The 20,540-nt window shown below is 34.5% G+C and overlaps 1 protein-coding gene across 4 annotated transcripts in view; it reads right to left on the bottom strand.

Annotated features, from left to right (window-relative positions):
- Positions 1–6,964: 6,964 nt before the first annotated feature.
- Positions 6,965–20,540, bottom strand: part of SCN9A (sodium voltage-gated channel alpha subunit 9) — an 85,809-nt gene continuing 72,233 nt past the window's right edge. For 2 of the 4 annotated variants that reach the window (XM_007450049.1, XM_007450046.1), the window contains exons 22-26: positions 20,377–20,430; positions 19,324–19,461; positions 13,460–13,564; positions 11,586–11,856; positions 7,334–8,526 (exon numbers count right to left, since the gene is read on the bottom strand). In XM_007450049.1, coding sequence (XP_007450111.1) covers positions 7,334–8,526; positions 11,586–11,856; positions 13,460–13,564; positions 19,324–19,461; positions 20,377–20,430 — 1,761 coding nt within the window. Of the gene's footprint in view, positions 8,527–11,585; positions 11,857–13,459; positions 13,565–19,323; positions 19,462–20,372; positions 20,431–20,540 lie in introns of all 4 variants that reach the window. The other 2 variants (XM_007450047.1, XM_007450048.1) reach the window with 2 other exon arrangements.

Below are 20,540 nucleotides of genomic sequence, written 5' to 3'. Positions count from 1 at the left end.
GCTTTATTTCAAAGGAAAAGTCTCAAATATGCTTTACCCACATTCACTTCTTGCCTGCAGTCATTCTTCGGATTTCTCATATAGTCCGTCGTTTAGTATCATGAAGCTAAAGTAGATCGTTTCCTTTGTTCTCCCTGGCTCCCTCCCAGATCACTTTCTGCCCATAACCCGGCTCTACACTCAGGTATTCCGGCCGAGGTTTGTAGGAGGCAGACCCATTTACCTCTCAAATAAACAGACTGTGTGATTCCTTAGAGATAAACATCTTTTCTTTTAGTTGCAAGTGTCAGGGCCAAATTAGATGACTCTAAACCAATTTTCAATCTTTGTGGGTCGAAATGAGATGGGTAGCGAAAGATGAATTTATAAAAGAAAATAAATTAGGCAGGAAAATGAAGCATTTCTTTTCCCACCTCTGTTTCCCCCAATTCTTCTCTTAACAGAGCTGATTTTATTGAAGGCATCAACTAGAACTAATATATCAAGACAGGCTGAGTTGTTTAGGGAGATTACAAGAAAATTCTATCTTTACTGTTTTCTTAAAGGGAGTCAAAAGGAGATATTGATATTTAGAAGTTTAGTAGTTGTGAGTGTCACAGGATTTTTAAGAAAAAAAATATGTTTTCTGTGGACCTTTGATACCTATGTCTCATTCATCATATTTTTTTACAAAATTAGTTCTTAATTTCCAGGATTGGGAAGAACATCAGGGACAGTAGTAATATCCTAGCTTCAAACAGAAGCACACATTTTAACTATAAATTTTAATCTTTTCTCATTAAATATTTGGCCTGAACTGCCAAAGTGAAATAACTATTCTGTATTCTTGATTTTTAAATCACTTATTTGTAGGAGTGAGAAGTAAAATACTTACTAGGGATGAAAAGTTAGCTCCAGAGTGATTTTCTCTGGCAAAACAGCTTATAAATTATTAGAATGAATGGCTAGAGTATTTCTACAGTTACAAAATTTGCAGTAAAAGAATCTGCACAACCACAAGTCACTGTCTTTAAGTTATGAACCAAAATTATGAAGCTTTTGAGAGTGGAATGTCCTGATACTCTTTCAAAGTATCATAAAAGAAAAGAGTATATAACATAATAATAGAAGAAATAGTAAAATATAATTTAACTCATATATACATGATTTATAATGAATGATAAATTAATATCATATTACTCTCTGATATTTATAATCACTCAGTTGTCATCGTTTTTGTCTCCCCTCAAATAAAATCTCCACGAGGGAAGGGATTTGTCTGTTTTACATTGTCTGAAACAGGGACTGGCAGATTGAAGGTGCTCAGTAGATATTCACTGAATGAATGAACAATTCACATATGACATTTAGCTCTTTTTGAACATAAACTGAATTTTGCTAAGTTTGACTCCCTTGAAAGTAATTAGGAGTCACAAAAGCTTTTAATTCATGGATTTGTTTCCATAGGCTGAGGTGGGAGTGAAGGTGTCAGCAGCTCTAAAACTCTGCAGAAAGACAAAAAGTAGATGGGGTTTGCGTGACTTTTGGGGGAAGGTTGGAAAAGTTCACTTTTTTGTTGTCTTAATTTGTCAGGAGTCTTTCCCAGACCTTGTCTTTGAATTGCGTTCCTTCCCCTCAATACTTTACAGCGGTTTTCTTTGGTAGTTCTCTTTTCAATTTTGCCAGGGGTCTAATGCAGTTAAAATCAATTTTATTTTAAATTCCCTAAGGTTATGAAATCTCAGTTTGCTCTGCGTTGAAGTATTCCCACTGGTGTCACCTGCTAGTTTGTACGGTATGTTGCCGTTTCAGACTGGTTTCTTTCACTTCGTAATACGGTTTGTCTTTGCTTTTAATTATTTTGATAGGCCCATAAAGATATCCCAAGGTATTGCTAGTCACCTAGTGGAAATTAACTAAATAGAAGTCATATTGTCTTGTATGAATTACAATCAAAACTAGCACATGCCAGCAAATATAGCATCTGGAACAGGAGTAATTTTTCCTCAATTCCACTAGGTTTTCAAAATTGTTAACAAGCTCTGAATCATTTCTATATACTTATTGCCTATAGTTTTATCTATGACGTTTTTGCATTTAAACTGCTTATGAAAATATATATTAAATATTTGAGAATCAAGCTAAAGCACATGATACAGACATGACACATGCCTCCTAAATCTCTTAAAATTGGCTTTCTTTTCTGGGATGGATTAACTGTTAATGTAGGTACCTAATTACACAGCTCTTAGAATAATAAAGTGTAGCATGTTTGCTCTGTTGCTTGTTTATAGCTCTCAATTACTCATGTTTCTCTTCCTGTATGCATTAAATGTTGTTGCAGCAAAGGTCTCCTCTGCTCTAATCAGTATGCAACTTTTCCCTCCCTCGAGAGAGATTATTACCGTGTACTCTGCAGCTCATTTTGCCTGGATTGTGGTATCATGTTATCTACAGCAAGGAAGAATTGAGCTGTTCTGTTGTAGGAACGTCATGTGATTGCCAGTCAGGTTGAGGTGATGGTACTGTTGAGGGACTATAATTTTATTCTGCAGAGTGACTATCACAACTGCCAGTACAGAGATTCCCTAGGAATATTTTATACCTTTTACACGCCATTATACTAACACACAAGGTAGAAATAGTGGCCCAGCTCAGCAGCAATTCTTTTTAGTATATCTTGTTTAAAGACAAATAACAGGACTGGATGCTCACAGCTAAGCTAAAATAGAGGTTTGGATTGACTATTTAGTTAATATGGGAACTTCTACCTCCAAATACTCTCCTGGAAAAAGCTAAACCTTTGTAAATACAGTATGCATGTTTTCTTATTTTAGCATGTTGTTTGCATTCATAAATCTAAAAAAATATTTCAATTTAAAAATATTTTGGTGCACTGAATGCTCACTACATACCAACTGGATGCATGAGACTCTCTGGGATACTATATTCACACTTACCCATATAAAATAGAAATATCATCATTTAACATTTATGGAGAATGCATTGTGCTCCCGTATGATGGAGAGGTAGCTTGGGCTCATACTTTTAGCAGCGAAGTGACTGTCACACTAACTACTATTAGTAATATAAATTCTTGATTCTGTGTTGTCAGGCACTGTTCTAATTGCTTCATGTGAATTTTCTCATTCTACCCTTATAACCATATGGCAGCGTAGTACTATTATCTTCATTTTACGGATGAGAAAGCTGAGGCACATGTTAAGTAATGTATTAAGGAAATTTGAGGAGTCCTGGCTTAACTGGTATCCAAATACAATTCTGGATCTAGAACCCAAGCCCTCGCCATTATGTATGCTATCTTACCTCTCAACACTATCACACAAAAAAGATACACACTGTCATTGTGTGGCTAAATGTTTGTATATTTTCACTTCCTGACTCAATTTTCTTCTCCTGCACAAACTCTATTGTAGATTTCAATGAATTCCTTTGGAATTCTATAGTCTTTATCCCCATCTTTCTTACCCTGGAAAACTTTTCATGGAAGACATTTGAAGCTGTCCATTTTTCAATAAAAAGAAAAAAGTTATCAGTAGCTACAACTTATTTAGGGAGGCACTGAATTGATCTCCTTAAAGATTATTTTCACAAAAACAGAAGACACATGCCAACATGATTTTATTTATTTATTTATTTTTATTTTTTTTTTAACATCTTTATTGGGGTATAATTGCTTTACAATGGTGTGTTAGTTTCTGCTTTATAACAGAGTGAGTCAGTTATACATATATATATGTATATACATATACATATATATATGTTCCCATATCTCTTCCCTCTTTGTCTCCCTCCCTCCCACCCTCCCTATCCCACCCCTCCAGACAGCCACAAAGAACCGAGCCGGTTTCCCTGTGCCATGCGGCTGCTTCCCACTGGCTATCTACCTTACGTTTGTTAGTATATATATATATGTCCATGTCTCTCTCTCGCCCTAACACACCTCACCCTTCCCCCTCCCCATATCCTCAAGTCTGTTCTCCAGTAGGTCTCTGTCTTTATTCCTGTTTTACCCCTAGGTTCTTCATAACATTTTTTTTTCTTAAATTCCATATATATGTGTTAGCATACGGTATTTGTCCTTTTGATGACTTTTATTTTTAGATTCTATTACAATGTGTAAGTCTCAAGTATAACTACAATATAATTTATGGCAAACATTTTGAGCATTCATAGATATATGAAATTTGTAAAGAATTCTATGTAAACAGCATTGTTATATTCATGGCTATTCACTGAATTTTATGAAGCAGTTCTTGATTATTTTCCTCAAGAATATAACATAATAAACCGCAGATATTAACAGAAATTGATGGCCTCTATACATAGGTCCTAAACCCAAGCCAGTTACTTGGGCATTCTAATTTAGCTGGCCCTTTTTCATCACTCCCACTAACATTTCTCTGAAATTGCTATTTAGAATGGCTTTATTTACATATGCATTTTATCTTAACTCTTTTTAACAAAGCTATTAAAATTCTATAAAATCATGCTGAACATTTTGGGTTGAGGTTTTCAACAATCAGCATTTAGAAACAGCCCACAAATCACTTATATCTTTTGCAAACTATGTAACAGTCAAAAAGGTAAAGTGAGATTCTCCCACTTTTATTCAAATTGTATGAATGGATTTGTGTTCAAATCTGTTCGCTTCAGTTTTATTCCAATTTAAATTTTACAGTGTAACTGCCATTCTATATCCTTAGGTTAAATGAGTTCAATGATTGTGTGACTTAAATATTAGCATGACAGTGCTTTCTGAGGGTGGTGTCTTATAATCAGTACCAAACAGTAATCTACATGAAAAGAGAAGTCTAATTTTCCTTCAAGCTTGTACTATATTAAATGAGCTCTTGGTTCCAAATATTATCGCTAATTGATAAAAAGTCACAACTAGACATTCCTGGGAAAACATACATATACAAAACCTAAGCATGTTATATTGAAAAAAAATTATAGTTCAGCATGAAATAGGTTCAGCATGAAACAGAAGTGTGACTTTGTAAGTTTTTCTTTTTTTGAAACGCTAAGAAGAAATTGTGTTGAGGAACCAGTTGCCAATATTTTCTTCACATAAAAATCAGGCAATGTAAAAACATTAGTAGTAAATCACACATAAACCTACCCACTATACATCTTTTCACACTGTATTATATAAATATGCAAAGTGCAGTTATATTTATATGGATTTAAAATGATGAGGATAAACTGCATTCAAATTTAAGGTAATATTAATTTCTTAATTTAATGTATTAAAATATCTTACAAATGTAATATATTTTGTATGGTTCTCTAATTAAATTGTCAAAACCTATTTTCAACAGACTTAGCAGGGATGTGATGCAATGCTCTACATAGTCTAGGAAAACACTGCATGGTCTCTTATATATTAAATAAAAAAGAGGCTCAAATAATGTAAGATGAGTGACTGAATTTAGGTGTAAAGAATCTCTGGCCCTAGGTTTAATTTCATATGTGCCTTAGGACAAATGTCTAGACGTGATAATTTCCTTCACAGATGCTGAAAACATTCTAGATAGAAAGTTCTGTGGAAATTTCGCTTTCTTGGTTTTTATCTGTCTTTCTCATTTCTGTGTTTCTTTGCCTCTCTGCCTCTCCTTCTCTACCTATACTTCTTCATCTCTCTAGGTATGCTTAAATCTCCTTTATTTTTAACTAGCCAGAGCAACAAAAAAATTGCTTTAAGTACTTAATATAGAAATATATTTGTTCTTTTTTCATTTAAGAAAGCAAATGAATGAAATATTGTTGTATATATTTGCTTTGAAAACTCCCACAAAATCTTCTAAATAAAATTCTTTCTACTTTATGTAACTCGATTTTTGTGTGTGCATGAATAACTCGATAGAAGAAATATCTCATATTCCTGGAATAAACTCATAAAAAATACATCATGGCTGTTTCTTTGCAAGCCACTATTAACAAGGATTTTTAAGAAATTAGATTCATAATCCTTGGTGGAAGGACAACAGCTAAAGCAAAATGAATGTGTGCTTGGTAAACTATAAGCTCAGGATATGTTATTGATTGATACATAATATACCTCATAGTCATAGAATTTTATGGAGAAAGTGACATCTTTCTAATTTTGTAGACGAAAGCATAAAAGTTCAAGAGGATGAATGCTATTTCATCCTTTTCACACACAAGTCTGTGTTGAAAGCATGCCATGTATTATGACTTGAAAGCTTGCCATACACACTTAGGATGGTATGCGGGAGACACAGTTAATACTGTGCCCAAGTCATTATCTACTCAAACATGTTCCATGGTATCAAATATCTATCTGCATATCTGGAAGCACTCCACGGAAGAGAAATAGCAACTTTGCTTAGTGATAAAGAATAACTCAACAATACTGAATCAGAAAGCAGAAAACTGGGACAAAAATGACTAAGAGTCGGGTTATTATTGGTATTTTGGGGCAGTACAGTCCAGTGTTACATTGTATACATAAAAGTGAATAAAGCTTTCTTCAGTTGCTTCTTTTCTCAATTACCTTCATTTTTTTCTTTCGAGGAATGTGATACGTACTTAAAATAAATTTTTCACGTTCCACAGTTATTGTATGAACAAAGAAGGATATAGAAAAAGGCAGTCTATGAAGCACAATACTCTAAAGGTAACTCTTATCCTAGTTGGTATATGAGTCAAGATGAATAAAAAGCATTTGTTGAACTGACTAGCCTACGTGTTTTTAATCCCATGGCATTTAATAGGCACATATAAACTGGTTTTGATGCAATATGAATACATTTAAGCACCTCAAAATATAGAATGACCACTGTAGACGGATAAAACAGTCTTGTCCCTAATAATAACAAGATGTTTTAACTAAACATTCATTACTAGTATTCATTCCTTCTATCAGGGCACTTCATGGCAAAGCCAAGGGAAAATACTTTTGTAGATATCCAAATGATAGATATTTGCGCGCACGTGCGCGTGTGTTTGTATTTGCATGGGAAACATGAATGTTTATAATCCTGTGAAAAGATGACAAGGCAGATGTGAACATTTTCTACATGGTCTTCTGATTTATTAAAAGTATATAAAATTAAATCACCTTTGTTTGCTGTAATCAATAATCCCTGTACAGTTACTCTTAAGAATTTTTATAGATTCATTTACCAATGCAAAAATAGCCACTGCTAATGCTGCTCACCTATGTTAGAGAATCAGAGCTAGTGACTGCACTGACTTTGAGACTATTTTGATAAAAAGAGTTTTGGCATAGACCTCCTTAAAAGAGTCTTATTAACACAAATATATCACCTTCACAGGCTGTAAACAATATATCAAAAGTGAAGCTCTATTTTTTGCCTTCCTTGCCATCTTTTCCTTTGTCTTCCTTTTCTGTTTTGTCTTTTTCATATTTCTCTTTGTCTGGTTTTGTTACACTATCATATGAAGGTGGAGAGATGGTGGATGGAGTTCCATCTGTTTTTTCTGGACTTGAGTTCTCATTAACGTTATCAGAAACCATATCTTCTTTATTGGGCAAATCATCATCTCTGTCACCATCTTTTATGTATATACTTGATAGGTTTTTGACATTTTGCCGCAAGCGATAACGTCTGTAAGCACGCTGAATGACAGTAGCAGACACATCTTCCTGTTTTCGTTTTAGTGTAGTTGTGATGGGTTCATAGGACACTTTAGAAGGATTTGCAGACATGAACCTTTCTTCCATCTGTGAACGAAGAGAGTCCATCTCTCCACTTTCACCCAAAACACGCTTTGTAAAAGCAAATAAGATGTCAAGACAATGGATCCGGTCCCCACTGACCATGGGCAGATCCATGGCAATGAGCTGGACTTTGTTTGGTTTTGCTATGAGAAGAGGAGGATCCAGGGCAGCTGCAAAATCAGAGAGTTTGCTATATTCTATAAATTGGGTGGCATCGGGATCAAACTTCTCCCAAACCTCGTAGAACATCTCAAAGTCATCCTCACTCAGCGGCTCAGTACTTTCTTCAGTGGCAACACTGAAGTTCTCCAGGATGACAGCAATGTACATGTTCACCACGACCAGAAATGATATGATGATGTAACTGACAAAATAGAAGATCCCCACAGATGGGTTCCCACAGTCTCCTTCAACTGAGCTTCCAGGATGAACTTTCCTGGGGTCACAATCAGGTGGTGCACTGTTGAGAATAGGTGCTAGCAATCCATCCCAGCCAGCAGAGGTGGTAATCTGGAACAGGCAGATCATGCTGTTGCCAAAGGTCTCAAAGTTGAACATGTCATTAATTCCAGCTTCCTTTTTAACATAGGCAAAGTTGGACATTCCAAAGATGGCGTAGATGAACATGACCAGAAAGAGCAGGAGGCCGATGTTAAACAACGCAGGAAGGGACATCATCAAAGCAAAGAGCAGTGTGCGGATCCCCTTGGCCCCTTTGATCAGACGTAGGATTCGGCCAATCCTGGCAAGACGGATCACTCGAAACAGGGTAGGGGACACAAAATACCTTTCTATCAAATCTGCTAGAAACATACCTGGTGAAGAGGGAAGGAATACAAAAAAAAAACTTAAATATCCATGCTACAGAAAATCATGACTCTAAATAGTTTTATGTGCCATCTTACCTCTTATGATTTCAGGATTGTCATTTTACATTGAAAGCAATTTCACAACAACCCAAGGATCAAGCAATCCCACAGGAAAATGGTTAGAATTACTATTGTGAAATATTCTCTCCCTTACTAAGTTTGTAGATCTTATTTTTTTCCTCCACAACAATTTTTTTAATTGTAAGTGTAGAAAAATTAAAGCTACACAGTAAAATGCTAAAAAGAAAATAAAAATCACCTGAAATATCAACCAACCATTTACTACTGTTAATATTTTGTTGAGGATCACTCCATTTTTCTATGCAAGCACACAAACATTTACAAATGTAATCATGATATAGGAGCTTTTTTATGTCATCTGTTTTAGCTACTTCATCATATGTTATGGACATATTTTCATATAAATGACAACAGAATAATTCCTTATAGTTATATAATGTTCTGTCCAAATAACCATATATTGAAGAATTTTATGTTGTTTCCAATTGTTTTGGCTGAGACAAATATCCAAGTAGGTATATTTTCTTTTAGTTGCATGGGCAATTTTTTTTTTTTTTTTTTTTTTGCGCGGGCCTCTCACTGTTGTGGCCTTTCCCGTTGCGGAGCACAGGCTCTGGACGTGCAGGCCCAGCGGCCATGGCTCACGGGCCATGGGCATATTTTGATAAAAAAGAAGGTAGGTCAAACAGTATATTTAAAATTTTGTTATATATTGCAAGTCTATCTCCAGAAAGTCTGTACAAATTAACACTCCTAATGATAGTCTATGAAAGTGCTCACACTCCACATGCTCACCAGTGTTGTCATTTTTCTTTATAATTTTACCAAAAAAACTTTGTGATGTTTAAAACATCTCATTATTATAGTTTATTTGCATTTCTTTTGGGAAAAATAATCCAAAATTTTTTTATTATTTATTGGGCATTTTGTATGCTTGTTGACTATTTTCAACTTTCTCTTTTTGGCCTAGTTTAGTCCTTTGCCCATTTTTCTATTGGGAGATTTACTATTTTCTTACTGATTTATGAGGACTATTTTTCTATTACAAGTGCTAATCCTTTATTGGTCTTAAATGTTACATTAACAATAGCCCTGTTTTTAATTTGTCTTTCAACTTTTTTTTTTGTTAATTTGGTGGTGGTAGTGAGTTTTCCTCCATAGAATATTTTGATTTTTATGTAGTCATATCTATTATTTTTTCTTCATGGAGTCAAGTTTGTCATGAATAGAAAGGACTATTCAAGCTCATGGTTATAAATCTATTTCTACTAGAATCCATTTTTTTAATACTTTAATTTTTACACATCAATTAATAAATCTTGATCCATGAGATCTTTTAACTGAGTAACTTAGTAATTCTCTATATACTGATGTTTAATTTTGGATTATTCATTTGAATCCATTGAGCTTTTTAGTAAACACTGTTTTAATTCATCAATGTAATAATAATCTTAATATCTAGCAATGTAAGTCACCCCTCATTACTCTAATTTTTCTTCCAGGTGAATTTTAGAATCATTAGATTTATATCACCAATTTATTATCCCCACTACACAAAAAGATGCTCATATTCTCATTGGGATAACAGTGGAATTATAGATTAATCTATTAAAAAAATGGTCATGATTACAGGGAGACCCTTGTTATCCAAGTACAAGAAAAGCCTTTCAATTATTTGAAACCTTCTTTTGTTTCTGTTAGTTTTCCTCATAGAAACCTTATACATTTCTTGTTAAAGTTGTTACTAGGTATTTTACTTTATTTTTATTGGAATTGTGAATGAAATTTTTCTTTAGGCATATTTTCTAATTTTTTGCTCCACATATAAAACAATTACTAACATTGGTACGTACAATTTAAAATTTGCACCTTCTGAATTCTAAATGAATCCATATTTTTCAGTTGATTCTCTTGCATTTTTAGAGTGCCATAATAAGATCTGAAAATGAAAATTTGCTCCACTGTTCAAATATATGTACCTCTCTGTTTTCTTATCTAATTGTATCAGCCAACACTGTTACAAATAGAGGTGACAGAGGGACACTCTTTTCTTCTTCCTAAGTTAACTGAAATGCTTCCACCATTTTGCTTGTTGTATGTGATTCCTACCTAAATTTTAATTTGTTTTTTTATATATTAACTTTAATGTCACCTCTGGTAATAATACTCCTTTTCAAAAATTGATTTTGAATCCCTAGTCTAACTTATACTACTCAATATGGCAGTTTTAGGTTATGTGACTTTTAACCTTTCTTGTCCTGCCTGTTTCAGCATCTCTGAGTTTGTATTAAATAATCTCTACAATCTCTGTCTAAAATTCATAATTATGAAAATAAATGCAATCCTAAACTACTAGGCAAGGCATGTACAAATAATAAAAAAACAAGAAGATAGAAAAAACAGCTATGGTAATGAAATGAGAGGAAGTATAAAATCAAATACTGTGATTCACAGATATGACTGGGGTTGGTTGAGAAATGATTACAAACTTGACAAGTATGAAGCCATAAGAAATGAAGCTGGCATTTCTTCAGACCTTAACTTTTCACTTTGAGTTCAGGAATAATTTTCACAAAGAGTCACCGATATTCTGTCTAGTTATATTATCATTAATCAAAGGATAGTTCTCATATGTGTAAAAACCGGAAGTGATTTCAGATTCTACATTGGTCTTCTAAGACATACCTACCTATAGACCCAGTTGCTACCTTTGTGAAGGGTAATCTTGGAAATCAAATATCAAGGAGTTTTATGTGCTTCCAACAAACAGAATATGTGTGGCTTTGAGGCTTGTTGTGTGAACCTAGGAATTCTGACACAGAGGTATTTGTTTTTTTTAGTTTTGTTTTTAAGGTTCCTTCACCCTTTCAGTGTTACTAACTTACTCAAAAGTAAGTTTACATTCAAGAATTCAGAAACTTCTCTGAGTATGTGTGATGTTTAGTTTGATTCAAAATAGAAATCTGATCAATAAATGCTCTTACCTACAATGGAGAGAATCACCACCACAAAATCAAAGATGTTCCATCCTACAGTAAAGTAGTAGCATCTGAGGGAGATCAGCTTCAGCACACATTCTCCAGTGAACAGGATAACAAAACCCACATTGATCCAATATAAAACTTCAGTCATGTATGCACTTTGTCCCTCTTTTTCTACCATCATGGTTACCATGTTGAGGCAGATAAGAACCATGATGGCGATATCAAAAGCTTGGTTTGTTACTAGGTCAAATATACATCCTTGGAATTTGTTCTGCAAAGAAACAAAAATAATAGGAAATGTACAGTAAATTTTGCAAGTAGTATCCATAAATCATTACATTAGTAAAAAAAATTTTTTTTAAGGTATCAGTCTTCAAAACTTGCATAAATTATCCCTGGTCACAGGTTCTTGCTTTGTACAAGAAATATTATTAAATCTTAGAGTACATGAAAACTTTTTGTTGCTGTTGACTTTCAGTATACCAAGTCTGCAGCGAGCCTTGTAAACCAACATTTGCTTTTAAGCATATCCACCCCTAGTATGTTACATAGGAGTTGCCAGGATCACAAGGTAAGTTTTACTAAGAAAACCTCAGCTCTACTACCTAGAGTATTTCAAGGTAATAAAATGACATCTCTAAATTTCTGCTTTGTCACGTTATTTTGACTAATGTGTTGGCATTGTCTTGTACTGATGTTACTGCTATAATATCAGATCTATGTTTTCCTATCTCTTCCATGTATAGAATATACATTTCCAAACATACCCATACTTAACACATCACCTTTCTTGTCAGTCTCACTGATAGTACTATGCTTTCCAGGAAACCCAATTTCAAAATCACTTTATTAGTTGCATAGGCAAGTTTTAAGGCACTGTATTCAAAGTCAAGTAGTGTACTGAAAAAATTAAATACCAGAGCTTTAAATTCATATATTATGATTCAGTAGGGTCTGGGTGAAACCTGGCCATGTCCATTTAAAAAGTGCAGGGTAATCCTCATGTAGCCAGCTGGTACTAAGTGGATTCCCATCTTTAGGATGCTCTGTCTGCAGCCATGACTTTTGGTAAGGTGTGTTATGTTGAATAAAAATTGAAAAACATGTAATGCATTTAAAATTATTTTAATTGTTAGAGGGATACAAACTATTCTTTAACTGCTAAGACTCACTATTTACATCTGAGCTTATTCTGGTCTTTGACCCTATGGTAAGATAAAGTTTAGATTCATGACCAGTCCAACTGCTTCTCTGGCTATTTGTTGTAATATCAAAGATCTACAAGGTTAGTTTCACCTGACTGATAGACAGCCATCATTACATCATAAAGCCATCAAGAAAATCAAATTTCAATCAAAAGTACATTTTAGGGCTTCCCTGGTGACACAGTGGTTGAGAGTCTGCCTGCCCATGCAGGGGATGTGGGTTCGTGCCCCGGTCTGGGAGGATCCCACATGCCGCGGAGCGGCTGGGCCCGTGAGCCATGGCCGCTGAGCCTGCGCGTCCGGAGCCTGTGCTCCGCAACAGGAGAGGCCACAGCAGTGAGAGGCCCGCGTACCGCAAAAAAAAAAAAAAAAAAAAAAAGTACATTTTATTTTGATTCTCTACAGGCCATTTGTACTAATAGTAAGTTGTATAGCTAAGGTAGAGATAAAAGCTATATAATTATTTTTCATTTTTATAGAAAAAGAAATTATATGAAGGCATATTATGAGCTGTGATAGTGTTCAAAATACATATGTTCAGTTTTATAAGAATTTTTCTTCAAAATATTAAAATATATGCATTCATGTTTAAGAAATAATTATATATTAAAGATGAATTGAAAATAATTTTAAAATTTACATGCTAAATATAATTTTTTTTTTTTTTACCCCCGGACGAGGTATTGGCTTTTGTGGTTTCTTGGATCCCAGCTTTTTCATTGCATTATAATATTTCTTCTGTTCTTCTGTCATAAAGATATCTTGACCTCCAAGGTAAAGAAATAAAAAATAAATCTAGTTAAAACCAGAATCATTGTCTAGATCTTCCTTCAGATCATTATTCAGGTTAAAAATGTATTCATACAGAAATGAAATGTTTTCTTGCTTCAGTAGGACATATATTAAAATTGGAACCATACAGAGATTAGCATGGCTCCTGATCTAGGATGACATGCAAATCTGTGAAGCGTTCCATAGTTTTGGTGACAGATGGTGACAGACGTTAACTAGACTTTTATGGTAATCATTTCACAATGTATGCAAATATCAAATCATTATGTTGTATACCTGGAACTAATATACTGTTATATATCAATTACACTTCAATTTAAAGAAATGAAATGCCTTTTATTATGTGCAAGTTAGCTATAAATCAAACCTGTATTAAAGGATTACCTATGTGTAGGCACATGACTCTCCGTACGTAATGCTGTATGCATAATACATAAAATATATGGATTACATGCAATAATGATTGGCTCAATTATCTTTTAGTAGCCTAACCTGCTATCTCATTTTATCTGCTACTTGTCTCACCAGGCATTTCATTGCTAAATAACAAATATATCAGTAGTGAATGATAATTTGGCTAACGTTTACTTATTAGCCATACTGACTCATAAAGAGTAGGGAGTAGGGGCCAAAAGTGGTAGCTAAAATAGTATTATTTTTATATGCACTTGTATTCATTTTAATATATCATATTCCCTTAGCAGAATAAATGAATATACTATATACATGTATAGCACATATCCATAAATACTGTAAACACACACACACACACACACACACATATTTGGTATACATATAATAAATTTATTTATTTATTTATTAAAAAAAAAAACTCTTTAGTTACCTCTTTAATTCCAAACAAGGAATTTCAACATAAACACTTTATTGGGTGTAAACATTGCATGTAATAGAGTTTTAGATGTTGAGAAAATTACCAATAATCCAGGGTTTCTGACTTGAAGGATTTTCTAATTGAATATACAACATTTAAGATTCAACAGTAAATAAACTAACATCTAAATAAAGTTTTTGTTCCTTTCTACACTGTATAAGTCTAAATCTCACAAAGGAGGCCTAGAAACTTTGCCTATTCTTTTAAACTCCGTTAATTTCTTAAAATTATCTATAATTTATACAGATTCACGCATATTCCTCATCGGTCCACAATATAAACTTTTTAGTTATGGCATAAATTAGTACAATCCATGTAACTAGGAATTTATTTTGGGGAATTTACAGTTCTGAAATCCTTACTTAACTTGTAGGGTCCTGGAGCTAAGGTGATCTGTTTATGGTTTCCCTTTGGTTTTTCTGGATTGCATTTTCTTATCAAATACCTAACGATAACCAGGCTTCCCTTTCTGTCTTATGTGTTTTAATTTACATCTCCTCTAATTGATAGGCAGTCTTTGTGCAATTTTGGCATTTACCTGATCTATTGATGCATGAGGTTTAGAGAAGCCCAGACCCTTTATTCCTCAGTGATGAGGGTTGAATATCACAGCAGGTCAAGAACTTACAAGAAGCTAGGAAAACACTGGGAAGATAACTCTGAATTAGAGGTAAAAACCAAAGTAGCAGGTTTTGTCTTCCCTTGATGATACCCTGGTTGTCAACATAATGAAGGATGGGATGAAGCTAATAGGAGATTACAAAATGCTCCAGTAGAGAAACTTGTGTTGTGATTTTATTTAACTGTAGCTTATACAGACCTTGTAAAATGCATCCTGTTACTAGAAAATGGACTTGAGGATATGGGGAGGGGGAAGGGTAAGCTGTGACAAAGCAAGAGAGTGGCATGGACATATATACACTACCAAACATAAAATAGATAGCTAGTGGGAAGCAGTCACATAGCACAGGGAGATCAGCTCGGTGCTTTGTGACCACCTAGAGGGGTGGGATAGGGAGGGAGTGAGGGAGGGAGACACAAGAGGGAAGAGATATGGGAACATATGTATATGTATAACTGATTCACTTTGTTATAATGCAGAAACTGACACACCATTGTAAAGCAATTATACTCCAATAAAGATGTAAAAAAAACATTAAAAAAAAAAAAAAGCTAGGTGGCAGACATTCTGTAAGTCAGGCTGGTCTTTACACTGTCAAGGCTGTATTATATAGTAGTTAAGAAGACCCCAGTTCTGGTGTAAGATCATCTTCTTTCAATCCCCATCTCTGTTGCCCTTGGGCAAGTTTTTTAATCTCTTTAAGGTTATATCATCTCATCATTACAAGACTACCTCATTGGTTTGTTGTGAGGATCAATTAAGATACTGTGTTTCAAACACTCAGTAATTATTTATAACTTCCGTTGTTGTTATTAACCTTCCAAACAGTTATAGTTACTAAAAAGGGTTGCTGTTACTTAGAATTTACTCATATGTACCCAGGTCTGTACTAGTCACTTGTGTAAATACATTGCATACATTTCCCTTTTATAACTTGAACTCATTAATAACTTATGTTCTAATTTTCAGAAGTATATTTTCTGATGAACTATTAAAACCCAATTATCACATGGATTTATTAAAGATGAAAACAGTGTATATAAGAATGATGGATAGCTGGCAAACTAGTAAAGTAGGGCTGGTGATTAGAAAGAGGTATGGGAATTTGGCAGGGTCCTAAACTGAGACCAGAGTGTTGAAGTTAAAAAGCATTAAGAGGCAACATTGCATTGTGGAAAAAATAGGCTTTGCAGTCAAACAGAACTTTGGATCCTGACTACCAATGACCTACTACTTGATTTGAAACAAGTTGTTTATCTTCTCTAGGCCTCGGTTTATACACTTGTATAAAGATACCACTTTCATTTGTTTGTTCTATGGATTAGATGAATTCATATAGAGGCCTCTCGCAGGAGACCTCCTCTGTAGTAGATTATTAATTGACGTGTTGGTCCTGTCTTCTTTCATTCTCTTAGTAGGTTGGAAAGAAACCCTAAACCATTCAGAAAGGGTCAGAAGATAAAAAGCAGCTTAGAATGCAAGTGAAACACTGGAAGAATGGTAGGGGATAACTGTAACTGTCACTGCTTTGAAATTAGTAACTTTTGCATTACTAATGATGTGGTTACATCATTAGTTACTGGTAATGATGTCTACCCAACCCATCTTCCTGCAGTGGCAATTCTTGTTGTAAGAATAACATTCAAGAGCAAAGGGATCAAAGCAATTAGGGCTGTGGCTGTCCTGTCCTGTCATACTGCTCTTTCTAGACCCACCTATAATTTATTCTATACAGGGAATGCTGGAGAACCATATGTATGTGCTTATATATCACATATACACGTATATAATGACTAAAGTAGGAAAAATAAATTGGAAATTAGGGTATAATTTGTGAAATTATTTTCAAGATTAATTATTAATTATTCAAGATCCTCTGCCTAAAGGCATGAATATATGATAATGCTAGCTAAGTTTGACTGTTAGATACAAAATGTAAGAGTGGAGCGTGGAATTTTAAAAATTCTTTGAAAAATAAACACCTGTATTTGGAAATATAAGCATAAATAACATTTAATATTTACTGCATTTTCTTACACCTGAGAATAGACAATCACGGCCACTGATGACATTTCACTGCATGTACACCTGTCTTTTCTTAGATGCTAAGCCAGTACCTGAAATCACTTCCTCCTGGTATTCCAGCACTCACCCTTCAAAGGTCTCTTTTCCTGTGGGTGGTACTACAGCCACAGTAACTCTGTTAACTTTGAGAAAACTGAGACTTCTTAGACATTGTTTTCTGCAAATCACAAACAACACTGTAGACCCTACCCCCTAAAATCTCTTAACTGAATGAATCCCCTATTCTCTGTTGCTGCAAATGACTAATTTGGAGAATTAAGTGTAGTCTAGGTGGCAGGTAAAGCAGGGTCTGACCTAGTCTTTGGTCTCTCCCCAGTCATTCTCTGCATCATTGTTAGGTTAAATTTTTAATTAAAGCTGAGTTTTCATAATCTCTGGGAAAAGAGACCCTGGAGTTAGATGCATGATGAAGCTACACATGTGTGAAGCTATCACACCATGTGCAAGTCACACAACCCCTCTGGAAGGTGAAGTGGGGATACTGTGCTCTGTAGACTTATAAAATGTGACGAAGATTACTGTGTAAAGTACTTTACACACGATCAGACATGTCATCAAATCTTAATAGATATCTATGTCCTGCTTATATGTTCTTCCGTACTCAAAATACCTCAATGACACATCAGATCCTACTGAAAAATATCTGACATGACTTTTCAGATCTGCTCTCAAGCAAATAAAGACCTCGTCTTTCCTATTTCTCTTCTCAAAACTCCATCCAAAGTAGATGGACTGGTATTTCTCCTGCACTGCACCTCCTTTGCCAGCATGGTGCATGTGTTCACACACTTCTCTGACCCTTCATGTGGCTTACTTATCCTTCTGCCTGCCACTTGCTTTGTGTCTTTTCATCCATCTTCCAAGCCCTGCTCAATTGTCACATATATCATAAAACTTTCTATAGCTGTACCTAGTTTTCCTCTGACTGCCCATTTACATTTTTTGTTGTTAATTTTCTTACTGCATTTATCACTATGTCATATTATAGTATTTGGGGGTACAGCATAGGAAAGGGCCTAAGTAATATACAAGGTACATGGGATCAACTACTGACTGTTAAAACCCGAACACTTAACCAGGTGCATAATCGTGGGTAAGTCACTCAAAATCTCTGTGCCTTTCCTCATTTATCAGACAAAGTCTATAATTCCTCTCACGGTTGATGTTAAGGATTAAACTGTGTCCAACCCCCCTCCCCCACCCTGTCAAAAAAAAAAAAAAGAAAAGGAGATATGTTGAAGTCCTAACCCCTCGTACCTCAGAAAGACCTTATTTGGAAATAGTGTCATTGAAGATGTAATTAAAATACGGTCATACTGGAGTAGGGTGGGCCCTTAATCCAATATGACTGGTGCCCCTATAAGGAGAGGAGAGAGACAGAAAGAGAGAGAACGTCATGTGACCACAGAGGCTGAGACTGAAGTTACGCTGCCATAAGCCAAGGAATACTTGAGCTACCAGAAGCTGGAAGATGCAAAGAAGGATCCTCCTCTAGAGACTCTGAGGAAAACATGGCCTTACCAACACTTTGATTTTGGACTTCTAGCTTCCAGAACTGTGAAAGAATCAACTTCTGATGTTCGAAACCACACAGTGTGTGGTACTTTGCTATGGCGGCCTAAGACTGATGCAGTTGATGTGAACATTAATGAAACAAAAATCTCATTGTGTTTGACTTGCAAATCTTAACTTTAATTACCTGTGTCATTTCTTCTGCTATAATAAACTCCTTGAGCTCAGGAAAGTATCTTCTGTTGTTCTCTTTAAGTACCAACCCAATACATACCACACAGAACAGTGGCTCAGAACAGAATACAGTAACTACTTATGAAACATATTTTGAGTAAATAATCAGTTCGTTGAATTTTCTTAATCAATCCTCTACAGGGAACATTGGAAAATAAAACTAAATAGTTGATGTATTTCTTAAAAATAATTATGACTTAGGAGATGATTATTTTCTGTGCAGAGATGAATGAGATTAAGCATATCCATCATTGTACAGTAACCAATTACTTGGAAAATTAATGAAATTCTAATGAACTAATTACTAACTGACACCAAATTAAATTTCACATTGTATTTTTGGGAAAGTAATTGTTAATTTCTTTCAGTGCAATGACAAAAACTTGAAATACTTATCTTCTTTTTCTGTTGGTTGAAGTTATCTATGATGACCCCAATGAACAAGTTCAAGGTGAAGAATGACCCAAAGATGATGAAAATGACAAAATAAATATACATGTAGAGGCTGTATTCATATATGGGCTGCCTGTCTACCTATAAAATTAACAAAAGTTAGCAGTACGTTGACAATAAAATTCAGCATTTTCTTTTTCACATGCTTTGACAAGGTAATTCAAACAGTGCTATCCTAGGTAAACGTGGTTTTTCAGAAGCCATAGTGTTGTCAAGGTTCAACATAATCATTCTTAAAAATTTATTCAACACTAAATAAATATTTATTACATGCTTACTATGAATATAATCTTCAAATGACTACAAAGGGCTTATCCACTGTAGTACTTATTCTCAGATTGTAGGACAATTGAGTAAGTAAAGGACCTAATGCATAATTTTTATTTCCAGAAAAAAATAGTAAAAGAGATGATATCACACTTATATAAATCTTTTTTTTTTCATTTGATTACAACAATGTCTTCTGTGGCTTTTGTGACAATATGAAATAGTCAGCAGTCTTCAAACTTTCTTAGTGTGTGACTAATTTCGCATAAACTCTTTGAAGGAACTTTAAAATATAAAAGCAGTAAAAACTATGAATAAAATGTTATTTCCTTTTTATTTTGATAAACAAATATTTACTGAGCACTTATTATTGCCAGGCTGTGCTAAGCGCTCTACTTAACATTTTCTAGTTGGATCCTCACTCAGAACAATCCCATGAGGTAGGCAGTGAATTACTTTCTTTTCATAGATCAATAAACAGGCTCAGAGAGATAAAGTAATTTGCTCGAAGTCATATGCAAGCTTGTCTGATATGGTACAGCCAGAATTTAAGCCAAGCTCTGTTTCCAAATGCTGCACAGGTAACCACTAGGCTACCACCAGGTGGGTGTTCTTCAGTGTATGTGCACATACCAAGGGCTCCTTGGAGCTGCTGTTTGAAAACAGCCTAACTAAACTAAGGAACTTTTCAAAATTGTACAGTTTAGTGTTATGTTTACCAATACTTACGTTAACAGAATCAACTGCTGCATACATAATATCCATCCATCCTTTAAATGTTGCCTGTAAATATAAAATTTATAGAATCTGAACCTCATACTTTAGTCACAAGTGAGTTTAGTGTGTTTAATGTTATAGCATTTATTAATTAATACTAAATTAGTGAGTTTTAC

Source organism: Lipotes vexillifer, unplaced genomic scaffold, assembly GCF_000442215.2.
Source record: "Lipotes vexillifer unplaced genomic scaffold, Lipotes_vexillifer_v1.1 scaffold330, whole genome shotgun sequence".
NCBI lineage: Eukaryota > Metazoa > Chordata > Mammalia > Artiodactyla > Lipotidae > Lipotes > Lipotes vexillifer.
Note: the sequence above shows the minus strand (reverse complement) of the source record. Positions and strands in the feature narration are given on the sequence as shown.